Here is a 22879-nt window from a genome sequence, read left to right as displayed (position 1 = left end):
CGCTACGAGTGCTAACGCACATTCTACAAGAAATAGTATCTTCGTAGTGTGAAGTGTGGCCAGCTAAAGTAACCTTGAATAAATATTTAACCAAAGTTATATTTTGAAATCATTACGTTTGTTGAGGTTAAGTGACTGCTTAATTAAACTACTTGACAGCGAGATTTCAATGTTTGTTAACTCTGATATAGCAAACAGTTATTGACGTGTTATTTAATCTAGCAATACTAATTACGATGAGCTGCCATTAGTCTTAGTAGCTAGGCTCAAAAAGTTTATGTAGCCATTTTATTAGTCTATGGATGTTTCCCCGAGCATCGATTTCCTTGTTTATTTCCGTATTATTTACAAATCAGCAACAAGTTAATAATGACATAATAATTGAAATTTATGCCGAGGCTCAGACACTTCTTTCGCTCGGATGATATTCAAGCGTAGTTATAAACCTTTTTGGTAGTTTTGCGTGCTATTTGTCAGTTTTTAGTTTTGTTTCCAAAAATAGTTGTAAATCAATTCACCTAATTGTCATTATGTCTTCCGACAACCTTTAGTTTAGTTGCAATAATCAAAAATTGATACCGCTAACGCTGCGATAATAAGTTATCAGTACCTGTAAGCGGCACGTGGTTTATTGTTTTGACTAAAAATGATAGTGTTGGACATGTGAGCCAGTTTGTTAGCGCCAACACTCCAAAATACTCTCAAAATCAGCGATGAAAATTTTGCAATGATGAGGTATAGGGAGAATCTTTAAGGGGTCAATAGTCGGGGAAACGTCCATTGAATCAATCTTTGTCACATATTTCATAAAGATATCGTGTTACATACGAATGGAAAATTCATATGTTTTAAATCAACAATGGCGCAATTGAAAGCATATGTGACCTACGAGAATCCTGGTGCCAAGAGTGCAATACAAGACAGACCGTTGCCTGAGCCAAAAGACGATTATGACAACGCAGATCCAGGTAGGCCTTTGCATTAAGCAAAAATCAAAGTACCTCAAAGTCAAATAATAAGTGAAATGGGTACTCCCGTAGTGTTTGTACCAGGTTAAGCTATAATTTTATTCCGATTTTCCTTGTTTTAGTTCTATTACGAGTTCAGGGACTGTCTGTGTTATCCAAGTGAATATACCCCCTGTCAATAGGTTTCGGCCCATTTACACAATTAACTTGATGTAAAGTGGACGAACAAAATTAGTTACCTCCATATTGGTGCACACACTTCTGGAGCGCTCTTTTTTGTGTTACCATGTTTTGTACAGAGGCATCGAACTACGAAGATGTGATTACAATTCACACCGAACCAACGTATAAAAAGGCAGCTAAAGTTAGACGAAGGTTTTCAAAAAGAATTCTGACGGTTCTTGTGGTGTTTGCATTGTTATTGGTAGCTGTGATATGTTCTCTCTCCCTCGCAGCAAAGGTAACCACGCATATGATATAGGCTACATATAAATTTCTCAACCTGTTCAATAAGTAACGTTCTTGTTTTGTATTCAGGCCGTAGCAGAGCTTGAAAAGGCAAAAGCAGGTGAGATTAGCGTTTGTCAATATAAGGATAGGATTTAGATATTTATCCCGGGGGGGGTGAAAGCCGATAAGACGGCTCGATCCTATGGCGAACCACGGCCTCTCGTCCGGTAACCAATTAGCGTGTTATTTGTATTCAGATGGGTGGACTTGATGGTGGATGAAGCCGTAACCGACCAGCCGTAACGCTACGACGGCAAGGAGTACAGCAATCCTCTCACACATCATTATTTCCGCAAGTGATTGCGATAGGGTTGGTAACGTGCCATACATATACTGCCAAGAATATCCATATAGCGCCAACTGAATATCCATATAGCGCCAACTGAATATCCATATAGCGCCAACTAAATATCCATATACAGCCAACTAATATCCAAATACAGCCATTTTGGTGATATCCATATACAGCCAACTAATATCCAAATACAGCCAAATCAATAAATAAATAAAGTCATCAAGATAGGATATGATTTACATATTTATGTCGGGAGAGAGGAAAGCCGATTGTTGTTTTCGGAAGCATCCACATCATGGTGGGGGGGAAGCCATAACCGACAAGTGGCTACTTGAACCACCCTATGACAGCAACGAGTTCAGCAATCCTTTCGCACATAACCATCCCCGCATGGGATTCGAAACTACGAACCCACGCAGAGTAATCTGAGGTGCGGTGGCGAGCGTATTCCTAACGCTTAATACGATGAGCCACACCGCCGAAACTACCAGCGTTAATATCATAATATATACCCCAAAACAGGTGGTCGATCATTGCACAAGAAATATGCTGGCTGAAAATCTCTTTTCAGTGAACTATTCCTTGGCGAATGGCGATAAACTGTCAAACAACTAATCGAATTACCGCTTGGTGGAAAATAAAATACTGCCAACGTGCGTAGTACTTGAGAAATATCCAAAGGTTCCAAAATATGATGTCATAATACCCCACATCTTGAATAGCGTGATAATTGTGCTCGCTGAAATACTTTTTTCGGTGAACTATTCTTTGGTTACTGGCAATAAACTGCATAGAAATTAATCAAATTAACGTTTGGCGGAAACTATCATTGCACACCTTGCAGTTTATTTAAGTTAAGACGAATCGTCATTGTATTTAGTATGATGAGACCACTACCACTAATACCATGTGCTAAAGTTCTATTCAGCTATATATGTTTAAAACACTTTCCTCTAATAATATTTTTTCTATGCGACAAAATTTCTATTGAACAACCTTGAATTTGCGAGATTTTGTGTCTAGTAGAGGGTTAATAATTATTCCCAATTAATTAATTTTTATTTCAACGTTTTTTTTGTGTTATTTTCCAACAGAAGACCAAAACCACTATTATAGCAAGAATGGTTTCTAGTAGATGGTTAATAATTATTCCTAATTATTTGACTTTTATTTCAACGTTTTCTTGTGTTATTTTCCAACAGAAGACCAAAACCACTATTATAGCAAGAATGGTTACTCCAAAATTCATGATTGCATTTACAGAATTTTCAAGTTCAAGGCTTCAATTGGCAATTTTGATGATGTCACATCTCTAATTATCACTTCAAAGGCCCCCTCAATGCAAAAAATGTTATTTTTTCGACGGAAATGCACGTAGAAAGACGTAAACATTCTAATGCGCGACGTTGCGTGTGAAAATTACCATTAATTTTACATTTTTTTCACATTTAAAAATCCCCCAAGCGACTTTTTAATACCGTATGCTAAAAGTTCTATTCAGCTATATATGCTTAAAACACTTTCCTCTAATAAAATGTGTAAAGGACGATTTTCAAGTCGATGATATATATAGAATTGGCATTATCAGCGAATCTGGAGTCCTTTTTTTCGTGAAATATACAACTCTACTATAGAAAATTAACTGTAAAAGACCATTATTCCCTTTTAGAGTTGGGACTAGGCATGAGTTATACTGTGCATATGCCATCCGACATAGTATGGTTTTAACTTATTCAACTGATTTTTTTTTGTTTCCTTTTTTTCTCTCTTGTGTGTTAATTTATTTTCAGGGCGTGTTACTTTAGCTCAATTTCGTTAACAAAATGGTAAATTTATATTTTTTTAAAGGCTGTGACTGACTCGATGACCTAACGGTCGCATCGTCACAGCCTCGTCTCAAAGCCTTGAATAAAATTTTTAAATGTTGTATGTAAACTTTTTTGACATTGTTGACGAAATAAAATACTATACTACCGTTACGCGTACAGAAACTCGAAAATAACTTCCGATTGAAATATGAGAAATGACTTGTAAAAAGCGTAAAATATAAGGAATAAAATATCATAATATGAGCATCATTAAACACCAGACATAACACTGATGGTGAGTAGTATTTCAGAAATATTCAATAGGCCCCAACTCAGCTCTTCAGAAATATCCAATAGGCCCCAACTCAGTTTTTCAGAAATATCCAATAGGCCCCAACTCAGTTTTTCAGAAATATCCAATAGGCCCCAACCCAGTTCTTCAGAAATATCCAATAGGCCCCAACTCAGTTTTTCAGAAATATCCAATAGGCGCCAACTCAGTTCTTCAGAAATATCCAATAGGCCCCAACTCAGTTTTTCAGAAATATCCAATAGGCGCCAACTCAGTTCTTCAGAAATATCCAACAGGCCCCAACTCAGTTCTTCAAAACCATGACTCAGAAATATCCAATAGGCGCCAATCTATGATGTCATAATACCCCACAACATCTGATCGTTAATAATAGGCCTACAAGAAATGTGATGACTGAAAATCTCATATACTGTGCATATGCCATCCGACATAGTATAGTTTTAACTTATTCAATTGATTTTTTTTGTGTTTCCTTTTTTTCTCTCTTGTGTGTTAATTTATTTTCAGGGCGTGTTACTTTAGCTCAATTTCGTTAACAAAATGGTAAGTTTATATTTTTTTAAAGGCTGTGACTGACTCGATGACCTAACGGTCGCATCGTCACAGCCTCGTCTCAAAGCCTTGAAAATAATTTTTAAATGTTGTATGTAAACTTTTTTGACATTGTTGACGAAATAAAATACTATACTACCGTTACGGGTACAGAAACTCGAAAATAACTTCCGATTGAAATATGAGAAATGACTTGTAAAAAGCGTAAAATATAAAGAATAAAATATCATAATATGAGCATCATTAAACACCAGACATAACACTGATGGTGAGTAGTATTTCAGAAATATCCAATAGGCCCCAACTCAGCTCTTCAGAAATATCCAATAGGCCCCAACTCAGTTTTTCAGAAATATCCAATAGGCCCCAACTCAGTTTTTCAGAAATATCCAATAGGCCCCAACCCAGTTCTTCAGAAATATCCAATAGGCCCCAACTCAGTTTTTCAGAAATATCCAATAGGCGCCAACTCAGTTCTTCAGAAATATCCAATAGGCCCCAACTCAGTTTTTCAGAAATATCCAACAGGCCCCAACTCAGTTCTTCAAAACCATGACTCAGAAATATCCAATAGGCGCCAATCTATGATGTCATAAAACCCCCACAACATCTGATCGTTAATAATAGGCCTACAAGAAATGTGATGACTGAAAATCTCATATACTGTGCATATGCCATCCGACATAGTATGGTTTTAACTTATTCAATTGATTTTTTTTGTGTTTCCTTTTTTTCTCTCTTGTGTGTTGATTTATTTTCAGGGCATGTTACTTTAGTTCAATTTCGTTAACAAAATAGTAAGTTTATATTTTTTTAAAGGCTGTGACTGACTCGATGACCTAACGGTCGCATCGTCACAGCCTCGTCTCAAAGCCTTGAAAATAATTTTTAAATGTTGTATGTAAACTTTTTTGACATTGTTATCGAAATAAAATACTACTACTACTACTACTACCGTTACGCGTACAAAAACTCGAAAATAACTTCCGATTGAAATATGAGAAATGACTTGTAAAAAGCGTAAAATATAAGGAATAAAATATCATAATATGAGCATCATTAAACACCAGACATAAAACTGATGGTGAGTAGTATTTCAGAAATATCCAATAGGCCCCAACTCAGCTCTTCAGAAATATCCAATAGGCCCCAACTCAGTTCTTCAAAACCATGACTCAGAAATATCCAATAGGCCCCAACTCAGTTTTTCAGAAATATTCAATAGGCCCCAACTCAGTTTTTCAGAAATATCCAATAGGCGCCAACTCAGTTCTTCAGAAATATCCAATAGGCGCCAACTCAGTTTTTCAGAAATATCCAATAGGCCCCAACTCAGTTTTTCAGAAATATCCAATAGGCCCCAACCCAGTTCTTCAGAAATATCCAATAGGCCCCAACTCAGTTTTTCAGAAATATGCAATAGGCGCCAACTCAGTTCTTCAGAAATATCCAATAGGCCCCAACTCAGTTTTTCAGAAATATCCAATAGGCGCCAACTCAGTTCTTCAGAAATATCCAACAGGCCCCAACTCAGTTCTTCAAAACCATGACTCAGAAATATCCAATAGGCGCCAATCTATGATGTCATAATACCCCACAACATCTGATCGTTAATAATAGGCCTACAAGAAATGTGATGACTGAAAATCTCATATACTGTGCATATGCCATCCGACATAGTATGGTTTTAACTTATTCAATTGATTTTTTTTGTGTTTCCTTTTTTTCTCTCTTGTGTGTTAATTTATTTTCAGGGCGTGTTACTTTAGCTCAATTTTGTTAACAAAATGGTAAGTTTATATTTTTTTAAAGGCTGTGACTGACTCGATGACCTAACGGTCGCATCGTCACAGCCTCGTCTCAAAGCCTTGAAAATAATTTTTAAATGTTGTATGTAAACTTTTTTGACATTGTTATAGAAATAAAATACTACTACTACTACCGTTACGCGTACAAGAACTCGAAAATAACTTCCGATTGAAATATGAGAAATGACTTGTAAAAAGCGTAAAATATAAGGAATAAAATATCATAATATGAGCATCATTAAACACCAGACATAAAACTGATGGTGAGTAGTATTTCAGAAATATCCAATAGGCCCCAACTCAGCTCTTCAGAAATATCCAATAGGCCCCAACTCAGTTCTTCAAAACCATGACTCAGAAATATCCAATAGGCCCCAACTCAGTTTTTCAGAAATATTCAATAGGCCCCAACTCAGTTTTCCAGAAATATCCAATAGGCGCAACTCAGTTCTTCAGAAATATCCAATAGGCGCCAACTCAGTTCTTCAGAAATATCCAATAGGCCCCAACTCAGTTCTTCAAAACCATGACTCAGAAATATCCAATAGGCGCCAATCTATGATGTCATAATACCCCACAACAGCTGATCGTTACTAATACAAGAAATGTGATGACTGAAAATCGTATTTGAAAAAGCTATTTTTCGGCTATTGGCAATAATCTGTCTATAAAATAATCAATCAACGTTTGGTGGAATATATGAAACCTAAAACTGCCGGTGCGCGTAGTTCCTGAAAAAAAAAATCTAATAGGCCCCATTCTATGATGTCCAATCTATGATTGGACAGTGTTCAACAATGAAAGAATAAAATCTTAATACTAGAATATTCAAAGGCTTAATGTAGTCGAAACTGTAAATCGTGTATTTGAATACATCTATGACGCAATAAATTAATGTGAATAGGCGACATAGATAGGATTCGAGGAAACAGCAGGCTAGGAACACGAGTGTGGACTTAAGAATCATTACTTTGAAAATAGCATATCGATTGAATGTTACTGATTCCTTGGATATAACAAATACGAAGATTGGACTTCATCGTGTACTGTTCTACTTTATTCTGAATTGAAGTGAGTATTATGCTTAAGATGCTCATACCATAATCTGCAGCAGCGTTAGTGACAATTGTAGTTCCTCGGTCAGTTAAACTATGCTTGTGGCCCATATGTCAAGTTACTTACTTCAAAAGGAATAAAAGAAAAACAAACATATCTAATAGAATACACAGATAAATTCAAATTAGTATTACACCGTTAGGAATTATTACAACACTAAAAACCACCAAGGTATTCATGCGTATTTATATTGTGTAGGCTAAGTCTTATAGGGATCTCACTCGAAACAAGTACAGTCCAGATTATACTCATTAGGAATCAAAGGCCCTAAGAGCCCGCCAACTATAGTTTTTGAAGTCAATAACAATTCTATTTCAATATTAAAAAGGTTCAACATTAAAATGTTATCTAGAAATACTATCAACCTACTAAAAAGTTCAATGCTTTTTCCTACAAAAATTATAGGTGTACTCCCGAAGTACTGAGCCAAGATGGCGGACACCGGAACGTAGTATATGTTCCAGGTTAGGGGTTATGCCATAATTTCAGAGACAAATACTACGGGAGTCAATTGGTTATTCCCCGAAATCGCAATAGAACTAAAATGAGAGGAAATTGAAATAAAATTATTGCCTAAACCCTAACTTGGTACACATGCTACGTTCCGGTGTCCGCCATCTTGGTTCGCATACTTCGAGAGTACCGAGTACCCTGGATGACATAGGCATTTTTAACAAGCGAGCTAACTGGTACGACAATAATTGCACAATCATGCCTGGTTTTTAACAGTCATTACTTATCGATCTTAAGATCGGTAAGTATGTTGATAGGTATTTGCATGTGCATGCATCATATCTCGTACCAGAAGCCTATTGATTTTGGGTTAATTATGTCCAATAATTAGCAGGTTATTAATTAATTAATTATCGCTCTTCAGTCTCCGACCGATATTCTCGTTGCAAATACTAATACCAAAAGGAATCTTCAAATTAATGTGGCAATATTATTTTGTTTGAATAATGACATAATTTCTGGGATGCACACTTCGGAAAAGTTTGTTAAGTAGGCCTATTGGCAATAGTAAACTGCGATCCAATACATATTTCTTATTACTTATAATCTTAAGGTATTTGTCTGTTTGTTTGTCTGTTAGATGAACGCGATATCTCACGAAGGCGAGGTTGAATCTGCTCCAAATTTTGCATGTGCATTCATCATATCTCGGACCAGAAGCCTATTAATTTTGGATGAATTATGTCGAATAATTAGCGAGTTAATAATTAATTAGCGATCTTCGATCGATAAGTCTTTGGTCTCCGACCAATATTCTCGTTTGGAAATCTTATCGATAAATATTGTGGTTATTTTCAACATTGAGAATGCCAGATCGAGTTTGATAAATTTCAATTTTAAAACCAAACTTTTCAGGTACTAATACATGAATTTTTAGGAAAATAAATTCTCACAAAAGTATAGGTTTGAATTCAGTCGTTTATCTCCAAAAACCAACAAAGTTAGAGAAGTTGCCTTACCTCAAAAAAAATTGATATCGAATCTTACTCGTTCAACAAGTATGTATGTCAGTCTTCTTAATCAAGATAATAGATTTCGCGCCGCGGTTCATCGCTTCCTACATGTGAACTAATATATTCCTATTTTAAGGTTGTTTGAATATGAATCCGGGTTGAAGATTGAAGATGTCAAAAACTAGCTACGCTAAAAGGTTATTTGGTATACTTTGCTTCCGTGATATGCTGACGTGTGTAATTATTCAAAATTCAACTTGTTGGTGTAATTTATATCGTCAAAGTCTAAAATATTCCGAATCGAAATATTCATATATATGTATATATATATATATATATATTTATATATATATATTCATTCTTCTAACTGAACAATGTAGATTTGATTTAATCTCAACCTAAATTCAAACAAATATGCTAATATCACTGCTTCTAAGATTATACGCGACCATGATTTAATTATTTACAACAATTATTTTCATCATTCAGAACAACTCCTTGGTTTTTTGCAAATGGTCCAGATAAAGATTCAAAAGAGGATGACACTTACGCGATTCGATTCCGACTGTGTGAAGAACCTGATTGTAGTAGGAAACCCAATCATCATCTACACTGTTTGTTATGCAAAGCTGCAAGTGCTGGCCATGCGCATTGCAAAAGACACTTTGAGGAAGTACATGCGAGACAATCCGTCATATATCAGCATTATAAATGTCTGAAATGCAAACTAAATCACGGACATTCGGGGTATTTTAGACCTCATTATCATTGTCTGATATGTAACAGAACAATAATAAGGGAAAAACAGCTACATGTTCACATGGAAAATCACACGGTAAATAAAACTGGTGGCGTTAGAATGAATACTAAACCAAAAATAGAGCTGAACGACGTCTGCGAGTATACACCAGATGACCCCCCCTTAGGTAATAATGATTCCATTGAGATGAATCATAAAACAAACGTCGCCTGTGATAATGGATCCATTGAAATGAATATCAAATCAAATACAGAGTTTAATGATGCTTGCGATTATGCACCAGAGAAAAAATCAAGGCGTGTTCTTGAAAAAATGATCACTTGTCCAGTGTGCAGGAAGGAAATGTGCTCCAGAAGTTTGCCTCGTCATTATCGAAATATTCATAACAAAGAAATAGAAAATGTCGTGTATTGCGTCGACAAAATAAGGGGTTTGTATATGGTTTGAAGAAGCTCCAAAGGAGGAGTCTTTTATCCCATACACATAAAGAAAAATTTATCGAAAATTTCGCTCGATTTTGGTGTTGACTGTGAAGACTCTGCCTGCCGAGATTACATGTATATGGCATGGCGCAGTGGCATGACTGGTGCAGAGTGCAGACATTTGAGGCTTGTGGGTGTTGATACAAAGTATCCAGAATCAGAGACACTAAATGACACTTATTTATCCGAACTATCGATTGACGGCAAATACAAAATTATCAAGCCTACGAATATAGAACAATGTCTAGATCTCAAAAAGATGGCATTAAATAACAAATCAAAATTGCTTTACGCAATACACGAATCAACAAGATTTATCATGTTTTCGTTATACAATGGTGAATATCACTATTATTCCAAATTTGGTAGAATTATCCTCACAGCCGATATTCAAGAAGGTAACCTGGATTGTAGATGCTGCAAAAGAAAGCATTCGTGCGTACACAAATGTGTTTGTATGTGGTATTTAGTTCAAAATAACTTATTTGAAGGTTTTAGAGAACCTAGAATCGAAGATAATGATGAAACAGTCAATGTTCAGCACCAAAACATTTCTCTAAAGTATTATCCACCCATCGATACACAAATTCTAGAAAAAATGTGCCAGTATTTAAAAGAACAAAAACGTATACCACATTCGGCCAACAATCGTGCATCCAGAACGATATATACCACGACGTATATTCCAGTCGAAGTCAAATGCTTTTATTGTGATTCAGATTTACAAAAACCGATTTTGATCTCAAAACATGCAAAAATATTAACAATGACTGAACTTCTTGGTGATATATCAACTTATTACAAAGAATGCCCAAAATGCAAAGTGTGTTATCGCTACCAAGAATTTACTGACGGATTGCATAATTTCAATGATATTTTCTTTATGTCACTTGAAATTTGCTATTTTATCAAAGAGTTTCTCATGCAGCATTTGCCCATTGGAAGTTTTGTTAACGCTCTTTCTTCGCGAATCGGGACTGAATTAAATTCTCAAAAAATTGTGAATGCTTTTTTGCATTTTGATAGCCTGAATAGTGACCACTTGTATTTGCTCCACTGTGGTATTTGTGGGTACCATCCCACATTAGTAGTCATGGATCGTAACAAAAAAGTAAATTTTAAATGTCCAGCCACGTCGTTATCTGTGCCCGATCAATACGACGAAGACAAGGCCGACACTGTCAATTGTCAAAGTTTCTGGGAAAATGTGGAGATGAATATGCTTATTCGAGGATTTTATCCGAGGAATATACCAAGTATTCAAATAACTCCTAATTTGCTTGAATGGGCGCCATTTATCGGAAAATACACTAGAACAGTGGTGGAAATATTGAATACGGAACATCGGAAGGTTTCAAAGAAAAATGGTTTAATGGAGAGCGATTGTAGGGATATAACGGAAGAAAGACTTTTAGAAATATTACATAGCTACTCGTCAAAAGACGTATTCAAATTTGGTAAACATTTACTTGGAAATGTCCCAAAGGGCGGTAAGCTGGACATAATTTTAGCCATACGAGATCGAATTGCAAAAGACCATGAAGAATTTAAAAAAGATTTTTCCAAGCTTTGGGGCTGTTCTGGTGGCTGGGTTTCTTGTACTTGCGCTCATGGAGTTGTTTATGCTCTTAAGTTTGTTATGCGCGCCGAAAGTCCTCGCGACTTTGTTGATATACTTTTGTCATTCAAATATCAACCGAATATTGTCATAATTGATATGGCAAATATGGTCGTTGCGCATGGTAACAAACGAAAGATATCTATGTTTTCACCACACGATGGAATGCTATGTGAGCCAACTCAAGAAAACATAAAAGCTGCCGAAGATAAACGTCTTTCCATCTCAATGCCTTGGATTTTTGAAACAAGTGCACAAAAAGAGCAATATACCGAAGGAGTGCACCCTGTTAGTGGTAAATCTCTTTATATGTGTTTATATGACAGACTGCACGAAAAAAATGTAACCAAGAAAAAAGAAATACTACGTAGAATAACCTTCGTCCCGGAACTGAATGGTTTCCTTAATACACAAGTTGTGGAACAATTAAATGCAATATTTAATAAGGATAATAGATTTTTAAATCAAATGGAGCCGGTGAATCATATTTATCTGTTCCGTTCGATAATTGATAACCATAATCATTTGATAAATATGAAATTGGCCAACAGCTTGGAAAAACACAGCAATAGTGATTTGCATGTGGATAGTCTGGGTAGATGGTATCTCCAGACTGTCGATACATATGAAAGCAGTAAAACGAAAACGAAAATAAAAAAAGATGACACATGCCCATTTAGAAGTGATTACATTACATCAACTCAGGCTGGAATTGAACAAGAATTGCAAAGTGACGGAAAAAAAATTTCGACTGAAGCCAAAGAGGAAAAAATATTACAAAATGTATGTAGACTGAATAAAGCAAATTTGACACAATCTATGGATAACACAACGGAGGATTTTTCGTTGAAACAAAATAAAAATGACCTACTTAACGAAGTATATTTGAACGTTGCAGTAGGAAAACAACTTTCACGGGAGAAGACAAACAGTGTATTCGATGTGTCTACAACCGAGCAAGAAAATGACGAACTTGAAAACAACACAAAAATGTACTCAACAGACAAAGATAGTCTTTTGGGTGAAACTAAACAAATAGAAAGACCAATTGGAAAACATTTATTAGATTTTATTGATAACGGATTTGACCGCACAAAATTCGATAAACCCCCAGAGGATTCTCTGTTGGAAATAAATCCATTTCTTAGCAATCATTGGTTGGAATGTCTTCATTTGGATTTGATTGACCAACAAATTATACGGGATAAATTATTTTTAAATGATAGAATTATAAATGCAGCAATGGCGTTAATGAAAATAAAATATCGTCATTTATCAGGACTGAAGGATGTAATAATATCGACAGTGGAAGGATTCCCGATAAAATCCTGTAATACCTTTGTTCAAATAATAAACATCAGAAAAAATCATTGGATAACTATTTCGGACCAGTTTTCTGAAAAAATCATGCATCAGTGTATGACAGTCTTTTATCGAGTAATTATCCTGAAATCGTGCAAACAGCAGTTTGTCAGCTCTGTGGGACCAATAGTGACAGCATCACAATTGAAGTGATGGCTGTTCAACAGCAGCGAGCAAATGAATGTGGGTATTTCGCTATAGCCAACGCACTAGCGATTTGCAAAAATGTGGATCCCTGTTTACTGACGTATAGCAATAAATTTAATGAAGGGCTCGAAATGGCATTTATTCAAAATGATATCGACGTTTTTTGGAGTCACATTAAACCTGAAATACATTCTACCCGAGTACCCAAAACATCCCTTCGGTGGACTTGCAAAGTATTTTGCCATTGCAGGATGCCTTGTGATGGATCTGGAACATTAGAGTGCACAGTGTGTGAGAAAATGTTTCATAAAAAATGCGAAACTGACGAATTCCGGAACCAGAACTGGAAATGTCGGAATTGTCGTAGTTATTCAGTTGAAGATTCAAAAAAAATGGAGGATTTGAAAACTTGGCAAGATGCCATATCATCCCACCATGACACGCCGTTGGTAGTGTCAATCTACAATAGCATCCGTGACCTATTTCCATATACAGCCTTGCCCACTGGTGACAACAAAATTGGATGTGTTTCCAACGAAACATATAGCAAATTAAGTGGCAACAACTCCAAAATTTCGACAGGCGTTACATATAAAATCGACCTGGACAAATTCATAATTTTAATTTTGGAGCCGGATAAGCTTGATATTTCAGTAATCTTTCACACGATTATGCATGAAATGGCCCATGTCATGGTGCCGGTAACAATAGCCAGCCAAGCACATGCAAAAGAATTCAAAAAATATGGGAGATTCATTCTAAGGAATGTTAAATTGAATCGAAAACTGTTACCCGAGCAGTGGCAGTGTTTTCCAATAATTGACAAGTTAGTTCTTAATAAGTCAGTATGATTGTACATTTAATATTTTCACATGTAATGAAAATAACTTTCTCGAAATCAAGTTGCAAGTACAAGCTAACAATTAAATTGTGTAATTATCAAATCTTGCCGTCATTTATTTCGTAGACTAATGTTGTGTCATTTTAATGCTTTAAATTATTGTCCTATTTCTTTACAGCAGGAGTTTTCGAATGGTGCGACACGGCGCACTGACAAGTCATTTTAATTTTACGTCGCACAAATATTCAATTCGCAATTCATACTCTACTGACTGTATGAGTATTTAAATAAACTATTACACAACTGTAATCAATAATTACTGATAAAATCAAACCACAATGTTACTTTCCGAGTTCACTGTAAGATAAGTTCAATTAAACTGAAATTTTTGTGAATTTTCCTGAATAACGAATATTCAGCTTGTACTGAAAACGATACAAACGGTTTATCTAAGAGATATATCATAACATCGTTAAGTCCTCACGTCTAATAAAGCTAACCGAACTCGATTTTCAGTGTTTCTATCATTTCGTTTTCAAATATTTTCTCACTACTGCGTCGCATGCACGGAGAGTTTTTACAAAAGGCATCTCATCACATTAAGAACCGCTGCTTTACGGCATCTAAATTGCTATTCTTTTTATTGGTTAGGATTGTTCCATATATACCCTTTTTCAGCATTACTACCGTTTCATTCTCTTGTCAATGACATTTCCATATTTTTCTGGTCTTTGCATATAATAAATGACATTTTCAGTTGAATCGTTTATTATTTAACTAACTGATAGCTTAACATTTATTTTTAATTTTTTCTTTCTCTTATGCACTGGCGACTTTATGTCTTATTTTGCACAGGCAAAATGTAAAGGCTTACCGGTGAATGATGTTTATATCATGGAATGATGTTCATATCATTATTATATCTACTTTCTGCTGGTTGCAAGTCATTTTTTATATTCCATCAATAGCCGTCGTGGAGTTTCTGTAGGCGTACGCACACTACTTCAATGCGTCAACGAGTATGGATGGTCTCATCTTATAAACATCATCTGGCGATGCTTTCTCGAATAATCAATATGTAACGTACTGTAATGATAGTTTGCACCAAACTTTAATTTGACTAGTTCGTTATAAAAATAACCAAAGAATAGTTCACTGATAAGAGATTTTCAATGTCGTCGTTGGCAGCAACACATTTCGCATGTTATCACAATAAACTGTTGTGGAGCTCTATCTTGGGGCATTATGGATTGCAAGCTGTAGTATGTAGGCTATTCATGCACCACGAGAGGCTGACATTGTACGCTTCGAACAAATAACATGTAGAGACTCACTTGTCACAATAGAGACTAAATGATGCTAATATCACAATAATTTATTACATATATTTTACACATATATAAGTAACTTCGTCAAAAAGCCGTTTTGGAGTTTCTGAGAGTTATTTTTAAAACCCTTACCCTAACACACTTATTATATTATATGTGTATCTAATTGGCTGTATTTGGATATTAGTTGGCTGTATATGGATATCACCAAAATGGCTGTATTCGGATATTAGTTGGCTGTATATGGATATTTAGTTGGCGCTATATGGATATTTAGTTGGCGCTATATGGATATTTAGTTGGCGCTATATGGATATTTTTGGCTGTATATGGATATCACGTTACCAACCCCACTCAGTGATTGGAACCTGCGGACCCACGCAGGGTAATCAGAGGTGCGCTGGCGAGCGTATTCCAACGCTAAGCACGATGCATTCAACAACATAACACATAAGTTGCTTCTGACAAGAGATGAGTAAACGAATACGCGGACAAAAAAATCCAAAACTTCTGATTACTGAAATCCAACTGATTACTTGGTTAAATACTTGATTATTTTGTATCTTCACACTAGAAAACATCAGACGTTCTGTATGTTGTCCAGAAGCACCCAGGCCACAAACGACTCTACCGATCTGAATAAAATTTCTCACGTGGGTTATTCTGTCACTCTAGTGATATGCGTTCCACCGAAAGTCTGGATGATGTTTTCTTGTCATGGGGCAGCAGCGATAATGCGCGTCGATCGTTGGAAAATGTTCAATCCTCTCACAATTTCTTAAACTGAGTCAAAAATAAAATTCTAAGAACGAAACCCTCCGCAGAAGAAAATACTCTTCCAAAACAAGTCGTCTTTAATTTCGATTATCCATAAACTAGGAAAGCTTTAGAAACTTTATTTAACCTGTTTTAGCAACGAGTAAACGCGCGAATATGAAACCTATGAAAAATTGTGAATTAGGCTACATAAAATTATTTTGTGGATTGCTTTCAGTTTTTCCAATTGTGCATATTTTTTTTTATATTTACAGACATCGTTGCTTTAAAAATGGCGAACTCTCAGCTTGAAGAAGCCTTTTATAAAACGGCACAGAACCTGTCTGACACTGATTCTCAGCTACAGAGTGACATTAACTGCTTGAATGATAGAATAAATTCCATCGAAGAGCCATCAGGTATGTGTGACATTGATATACAAGAGAACGAGAAAGATGACAGGGGCCGTGTTTCGTCTGATCTTCCAAGTTTGACAGCTGAAGTGGAAATGGAGTCAATGAAGGTAGAATCATCTATAAAACAGCGCGATATACAAAAAGTAAAAAATTCTGTGCGAATCGTGGACAGGAAGATTGTATCACGAGGTATGCACACTATAGTTTATATTAATTCAGCGTCAATATTAAACGAGGCTGCATTAGGTTTGCAATTTTGTTTTAACGATTGTAGTTGGTAGCCATATGTAAAATTTAAGGGGTTCTCACTACCAGTACATGCAATTAAATTGCAATGTATATAAGTGTTTTGATCGTATGCAAACGCAGTAAAACTCTGACTTCCCTCTTCTTATTCCTACACTATTTGACTGAAGTGTTCCGTCAATTTTTAAAATTGAGTATACAGTCGAAAATTGGGTTATCGCGGGGTCGGATATTCCAATGGCTCGTAGGGAAGAGTTGTCTCGTTTGAAAATCTGTCAATTCTACTGTCCGCCTTAAAATAGTGGTAAATTGTTATGGCATTATTTATTCTGACAAAGCCCCCACGCACGGATAAAAAAATATACAGACACATATATATATTCTAGCAGAGTTTTTTTTAATCAAGTTGAATAAACTTCGCTTATACGAGCGTATACCAAGCAGAAACAGCGACGTTGAGCTGAGCTAGTGTGTCGTGAAATAATTCATACTGCGTTTTTCTTTGGTTCCTAGATATACGTCTTGATGATTTATCCAAGGGTACTGTTGAACTATTCAAAAATGGGATATGGGGAACAATCTGTGACGATGACTGGGATATCAACGACGCACATGTGATATGTAAAATGCTGGGATTTTCTATCGCTACAGCATCACGCACCAAAGCATACTACGGAGAAGGAACGGGGCCAGTTTTTATGGACAATGTCGATTGCGTTGGAACAGAAGACAATATATGGTCATGCCCGCATATTGATGAACATAATGAAAATTGCGGACATAGCAGGGATGCAGGCGTTGAATGCCTTTGAAAATCCATTGTACGCTAAGCAATTTTCTGTATCATACAAAGCCATTGTTCGTAGCTTAAAAACGCTTTTTGGATCCTCAAAGCTACTGAAACTCAGGTTCTCCAGGCTCCAGCCTCCAATCGGACCCGCTACCTGTTACGGTCGAACTAGGTAATTAGAAATTTCACAACACCACCCTTTGAAAATTCCTGGCACCCGGTAGGGGTGCGTTACGGTCAGCGTTTATCCGTCCAATTAACTGAATATCCAAGCATCAAACAATTTAGATATACAGTAACTAAAGTCTTGATTTCTATGCTACGTTTTAATGCTTTCACTTTAACTATGCAAGAACCCACTGATACTCAAGCAGCGATATTTTTAGTAGATCCTATCTATGCAATATCGAACATTGTAAAGCTTCAAAATATTTGCCAGTAAGTTTTTTTTATTTAGCCTCACATTTTTATTTATTTTACAACTTTTTATTCGATTATTGTTAAAATGAAATTACCCCCCCCCCTCCAAACTCAAAGTATGTTGTTACTCAGTATATTTTATTGAACTTAAAAACACTCATCAATGCAAAGTTTCAGTTAAAAATTAAGCGTTTGAATTCATATTCGACTTTAAAAAACTTTTCATATTTCGCAAGATTAAAAAACTAATTTGGACAACAATTGATGTTGTGAATTGTGTCGTAATTGTTGTTTGCCACGTTGACCAAACTGCGATTAAGGCGCCAAATGTTTGTCAATATTCCTAGGAGAAAGGGTCAGGTTGACTTGATGACTTTATTGAAAACCCAAACAAATATCTGTTTTATAAAATTTTAAACTGGTTTTATGATTTAATCCTTCACAATTCAAAAACGACTTTAAAATATATAATAACTCAAAATTGAATGTCCAGGCCCCCGGGTTTCAGCCTACCTTTCCTAATTGGAAATACGGCCCTGAGCCAGTCAGTGCATGCCGAAAGTACACATTGGACAAACATAGTTAGGAAACAGAAAACAATGCATTTCAGGGTGAAGGGAGACGCGATAAATCGCGATAAGTGATGGTTATCGAGCAGCGTCATCTATGAGGGAGTGAGTCTAACATTGAATCATACTGAGAAACGAGAGAGCTGTGTTCAAATATATGGACACGTCACAAGGTGTCGTCATTTTTTATTCTGACACAAAAAAAAACGAATCTCTTGAAGTCCACAGAAGTTTTTGAAATAATTAAAAATTAAAGCCTTCTGGCAAAAAAAATCAATCTTCAACCACTGAAAATTTCAAAGCAATTGGTCCAGTATTCGAAGAGAAAAGCGATTTCATCATGACGAAAGAAAAGAATACTAACAAGAACAACAACATAATATGGAAACGATTGTTATGTACACTGACGTGTCCAAAAGAAGTAAAGCGTAAGAGCACACGTCGATTAACTGTGTTTTAAGTCAAAACAACTTGTAATTGTGCCATATATCATAACTTCTAATTGTTGAGATGAATAAACATTTTTATACATATCCGACATAATAAGGACAAGACAAGGGTTTGTTATATGATCAATTTGTTTTATGAATGAGAAATCAAAATCAAATTTTACCTAAAATATCTTAACAAAAAAAAAGAAATTGCAAACATCGAACAAAACTGCATTATATTCTGGATCGAGATATAGTTTGAATTTCGAGTTAGAAATATTTTTGTTCGTTTCACATTGTTTGTTCCGAGTCGATCATCAAAGTACGTTTTTTTCAAACGCATGCTACGCCGGCATCCTCGCTGTGTGCGCAATTTTCTCTGCTTTCATCAATATGTGGGCATGACCATATATTGTCTTCTGTTCCAATGCAATTGACATCGTCCATAAAAATCGACCCAGTCCCTTGTCCGTACTTCGCTGCCCCCGGCGCTGCAGTTGCACGATTAAACCCCAGCATGCGGCATATTACATTTGCGTCGTTGATATCCCAACTGTCGTCACAGACTGTTCCCCACTCTCCATATTTGAAGATTCCAACAGTCCCGATATTTTTAGACGAAGAACCAAAAAGACGCACAACTGTAAAAAATAGAATGAAAGTTAAATAAATATTAATATATATGGTTCGAATAGGGCATTTACATTTTTATCCGGGGAGAGGGGAAAGCCTATAATACGGATTTATCATATGGTGAACCAAGTCCTCTCTTCCGGTATGGAATTAGTTAGCCAGGTATTGTTTCAAGTACATATACTTGATGGTGGAGGAAGCTGTGACAGACCAACGGTTACGCGAATCACCCTACCAAGGCGAGGAGTCCAGCAATTCTAACGCACATAACTATCCCCCCCACCAAGATTTGAACCTGCGAGCCCACGCAGAGGAATCAAAGGTGTGCCTATTACACAATGCGCCTCATCGCCAATTCAATTCTGATATAAAGATTTAGGTATTAGTACTTTTTGTCACCATTTTTATAAATCAACCTTACCATTTATGTTCACCGCTTTCTTCAAACCGCCTAGAGATTTATTGAGGTTTCGGACACTGTCTTCAAGCTGGTTGATATCAGATATATTCTTCACATCTTCTTGTATTGACTTTTCTAACTTAGAATCGGCTAAGGTCAGGTTATTAACAGTTTTTTGCAAGTCTTCTTTCAGGTCGGAATTGGCGTCATGCAGTAATTCGATTTCTTGGGAGAGGTTTTGAGCTGTTTTCTGAAATTTTTGATCAGTGGCGGCCAATGCGTCAATTTCCTTAGAAAAGTTTTGAACTCTCTCCTGTAATCTTTGGTCAGCAGTGGCCAAGGCGTCAAATTCACGGGAAAAATTTTGAGCAGTCTCCTTCAATTTTTGTTTAGCGGCGGCCAATGCATCAATTTCGTTAGAAAAGTTCAGAGCTGTTTTCTGAAGGTCGTCGTTGTGTTGAGAGTCGACTATTTTCAAGAAGGCAATATCTAAAATAGAACGAATTATTATGATTTTCTGCATATTTAGCGAGTTGTGGGAGAATCCCATAAATCCGAGTCATGAGCCAAATCAGGTCACGCGTTGTGAGAGTCAGCAGATCGAGTCAAACACTTCGTTGAATTTCATTGGGGCAAGTTGAGTCCAAGTCATTCACATAACTCGTGGATTTAATTAATGGTGACTCGAGACCAACTCCTGTTGAGTCAATGATGTGACCCCAACCCACATTTAGCATGAGTTTGGGGTAATAGCAATTTCTCCACACAATTTCGAATACTTGATGATTCACAATCAAATCGAATATTTTTCGAATCAAATCTCGAATACTTGATATATATACTGGAGATATGTAATTGTATGTGACCTTTTTTGGTAATGGGTTTCCTCAACAACATTACCTCGACTAATGGCAAACAGAAAAAATAAGACGGCGGCGATACGAAATTTTCGACTCAATCGATTTGAATTCATTACTATTTGATTTGAAATGCCAAGCCCTACTCCACACTGACTTTGCATTGGTGGCGAATAAAAACCTATCATAGTACTGTCAATGTAAAGTCGGTTCTACTTCAAGAAGAAGAATCTCTCTAATAACCTGATTTTGCTTCTTCAAGCTTTGTGATCGCCTGGAACAGAAGATAAGCATTGTAATTAGAAAAGAAAACATGGAATGCATATCTTAGGTATTATTCTAGTTATTTGAAACTTGCAAATTCCTCATCTTTTTGCTATGAGTATTTTACAGACCAGTGGTCGGCAACGTTTTAGTACATTTTACCAATTTAAAATCGAAATGTTCTTGCGGATTTGTGAGTAATCAATTAAGCAAAACAATTTATAGATACACGTCCTGTCCAATACTGGGTACTCCCGTAGTATGTGTACCAAGTTAGGCCGTAATTTTATTCAGATTTTTCATATTTTAGTTCTATTACGAGTTCGGGTACTGTTCGTGTTAGCCAATTGAATATATCCACTGCCCACAGGTTTCAGTTCCTTTACACAACTTGATGTAAAGTGAGAGAACAAAATTAGTTACCACCATATTGGTACACATATTTCTGAAGCGCCCAATAATGTTAAGTTACCTGTATTGCTAGAACAAGAGAGCCTATCGCTAATATCAGTAACAACGCAAACATCCCGACAAGCACAAGAATTCGTTTTGAAATTCCTTGTTTTTTCCTTGTTGTCAACGATGGCGCACCTTGAATTGTGACCACGGGATCGTTGTTTTGTGGATCTATGGAAAAATGAGAGTTGGTTGGTGACCCAATGCGCAGACAGCTGCGTGAACCATATTTGGAAAAATGATGGAATTGATGTACGCAAGAGCACTTTGCATTGGTGGTAATTATTAGTTGTTGCTTACAGAAGCTGATGTGTTGCCTGTTTTAATCACTTTAAGACTTAATCACGGGTGTTGTGCTCGTTAACTAGTATTGGTTTTTCGCGCCACCCTTTCACCCGTTACTCGATCATTCAAAGTACACATATATACTTCTGCAGAGCCCCGATTAATACATACATGGATCTACGTTGCCATAAATGTTTTCTGGATCTGGCTCGGGCAACGCGTTATCTTGTCTTCTAAACGAGGGATTCTCGCAGGTCACGTACGCATTTTCTATCGAGCACGACATCGATGATTTCAAACTTATATTCAGTAAGTAAGCTAGGTAGTTTAATTCAGTGTAACTTTATATACAAATGCAAAACATTTTTTTGTTAAAACGTGTCGAAAGAATTGCTTCATAGGATTAATAGGAGGTTACAGCAGAAATCCTTGCCATCGCTAGCACTACTTCTTATTAAATAATTTTTCAATAACTGTTTGTGTTCTCATACTTCTAAAATAAAACTTTGGGTAAAATAATTTGGCTAGTCCACACCGGTTTCTAGTTTACGGAACCATATTATCGTAGCGGCAATCTAGGAAGGATCCAACTGACCCCGTTAGTTTAAAACTTTTAGTTCACGTTCCAACCGGTTTTGACCAGATTGGTGTCTGGCTGTACTTGGAGGTTTTGCTTTCCTCCAAAATGTCAAAGCTAATTCAATAACCGCCGCTTTGTTGGATTCTATTCTACGCAGATGTTTTTTAACGAAACAGAAATAAAATGTTCATGACGTCCTCGTTATTGCCTAGCATGACTGTCACAACGATAGGCCGATACAGCGATTGCCCAGGCTCATTAGACGGTATTTTTCCACTTTTAAATTTATATAAAAAAAAAATATAAGAAATAACAAAATAGACAAATCTTACAACAAATGGGTATTTGTTGAAATGTATCTCATATACTGACATTCTAATTCTAACGTATTCCAAAATTGCA

The 22879-nt window shown here is 36.2% G+C and overlaps 3 protein-coding genes across 3 annotated transcripts; 2 read left to right on the top strand and 1 right to left on the bottom strand.

Annotated features, from left to right (window-relative positions):
- The first annotated feature begins 427 nt into the window (after nt 1–427).
- Nucleotides 428–18025, top strand: LOC120333744 (uncharacterized). The gene is made up of 5 exons (XM_039401095.2): nt 428–968; nt 1268–1428; nt 1506–1536; nt 16406–16735; nt 17306–18025. The coding sequence occupies exons 1-5, from the start codon at nt 860–862 to the stop codon at nt 17602–17604; spliced, it is 930 nt and encodes a 309-aa protein (XP_039257029.2). The 5' UTR covers nt 428–859; the 3' UTR covers nt 17605–18025.
- Nucleotides 8816–10941, top strand: LOC120343514 (uncharacterized). The gene is made up of 2 exons (XM_039412715.2): nt 8816–9033; nt 9326–10941. Exons 1-2 carry the CDS (start codon nt 9008–9010, stop codon nt 10041–10043), a joined length of 744 nt encoding a protein of 247 aa, XP_039268649.2. The 5' UTR covers nt 8816–9007; the 3' UTR covers nt 10044–10941.
- A 199-nt stretch (nt 18026–18224) lies between the features above and the next one.
- LOC120334142 (uncharacterized) lies at nt 18225–22236 on the bottom strand. Its single transcript, XM_039401597.2, has 5 exons — nt 22069–22236; nt 21629–21783; nt 21136–21166; nt 20057–20524; nt 18225–19643 (listed from the first exon to the last, which is right to left on the bottom strand). The coding sequence occupies exons 1-5, from the start codon at nt 22181–22183 to the stop codon at nt 19336–19338; spliced, it is 1077 nt and encodes a 358-aa protein (XP_039257531.2). The 5' UTR covers nt 22184–22236; the 3' UTR covers nt 18225–19335.
- Nucleotides 22237–22879: the final 643 nt, after the last annotated feature.

This window comes from Styela clava, chromosome 15 (assembly GCF_964204865.1).
Source record: "Styela clava chromosome 15, kaStyClav1.hap1.2, whole genome shotgun sequence".
NCBI classification, from domain to species: Eukaryota; Metazoa; Chordata; class Ascidiacea; order Stolidobranchia; family Styelidae; genus Styela; species Styela clava.
Note: the sequence above shows the minus strand (reverse complement) of the source record. Positions and strands in the feature narration are given on the sequence as shown.

Coding starts and splice junctions, on each gene's coding strand:
- LOC120343514 (XM_039412715.2), top strand. CDS start 9,008: ATGTCAAAAACTAGCTACGCTAAAAG. Junction 9,034..9,325: donor AAAACTAGCTACGCTAAAAG/GTTATTTGGTAT, acceptor TTCATCATTCAG/AACAACTCCTTGGTTTTTTG.
- LOC120334142 (XM_039401597.2), bottom strand. CDS start 22,183: ATGTCGTGCTCGATAGAAAATGCGTACGTGACCTGCGAGAATCCCTCG. Junction 21,784..22,068: donor TTATGGCAACGTAGATCCAT/GTATGTATTAAT, acceptor ATTTTTCCATAG/ATCCACAAAACAACGATCCC. Junction 20,525..21,135: donor GCTTGAAGAAGCAAAATCAG/GTTATTAGAGAG, acceptor GTTCTATTTTAG/ATATTGCCTTCTTGAAAATA.
- LOC120333744 (XM_039401095.2), top strand. CDS start 860: ATGGCGCAATTGAAAGCATATGTGACCTACGAGAATCCTGGTGCCAAG. Junction 969..1,267: donor TTATGACAACGCAGATCCAG/GTAGGCCTTTGC, acceptor TGTTTTGTACAG/AGGCATCGAACTACGAAGAT. Junction 1,429..1,505: donor CTCTCTCCCTCGCAGCAAAG/GTAACCACGCAT, acceptor TTTTGTATTCAG/GCCGTAGCAGAGCTTGAAAA.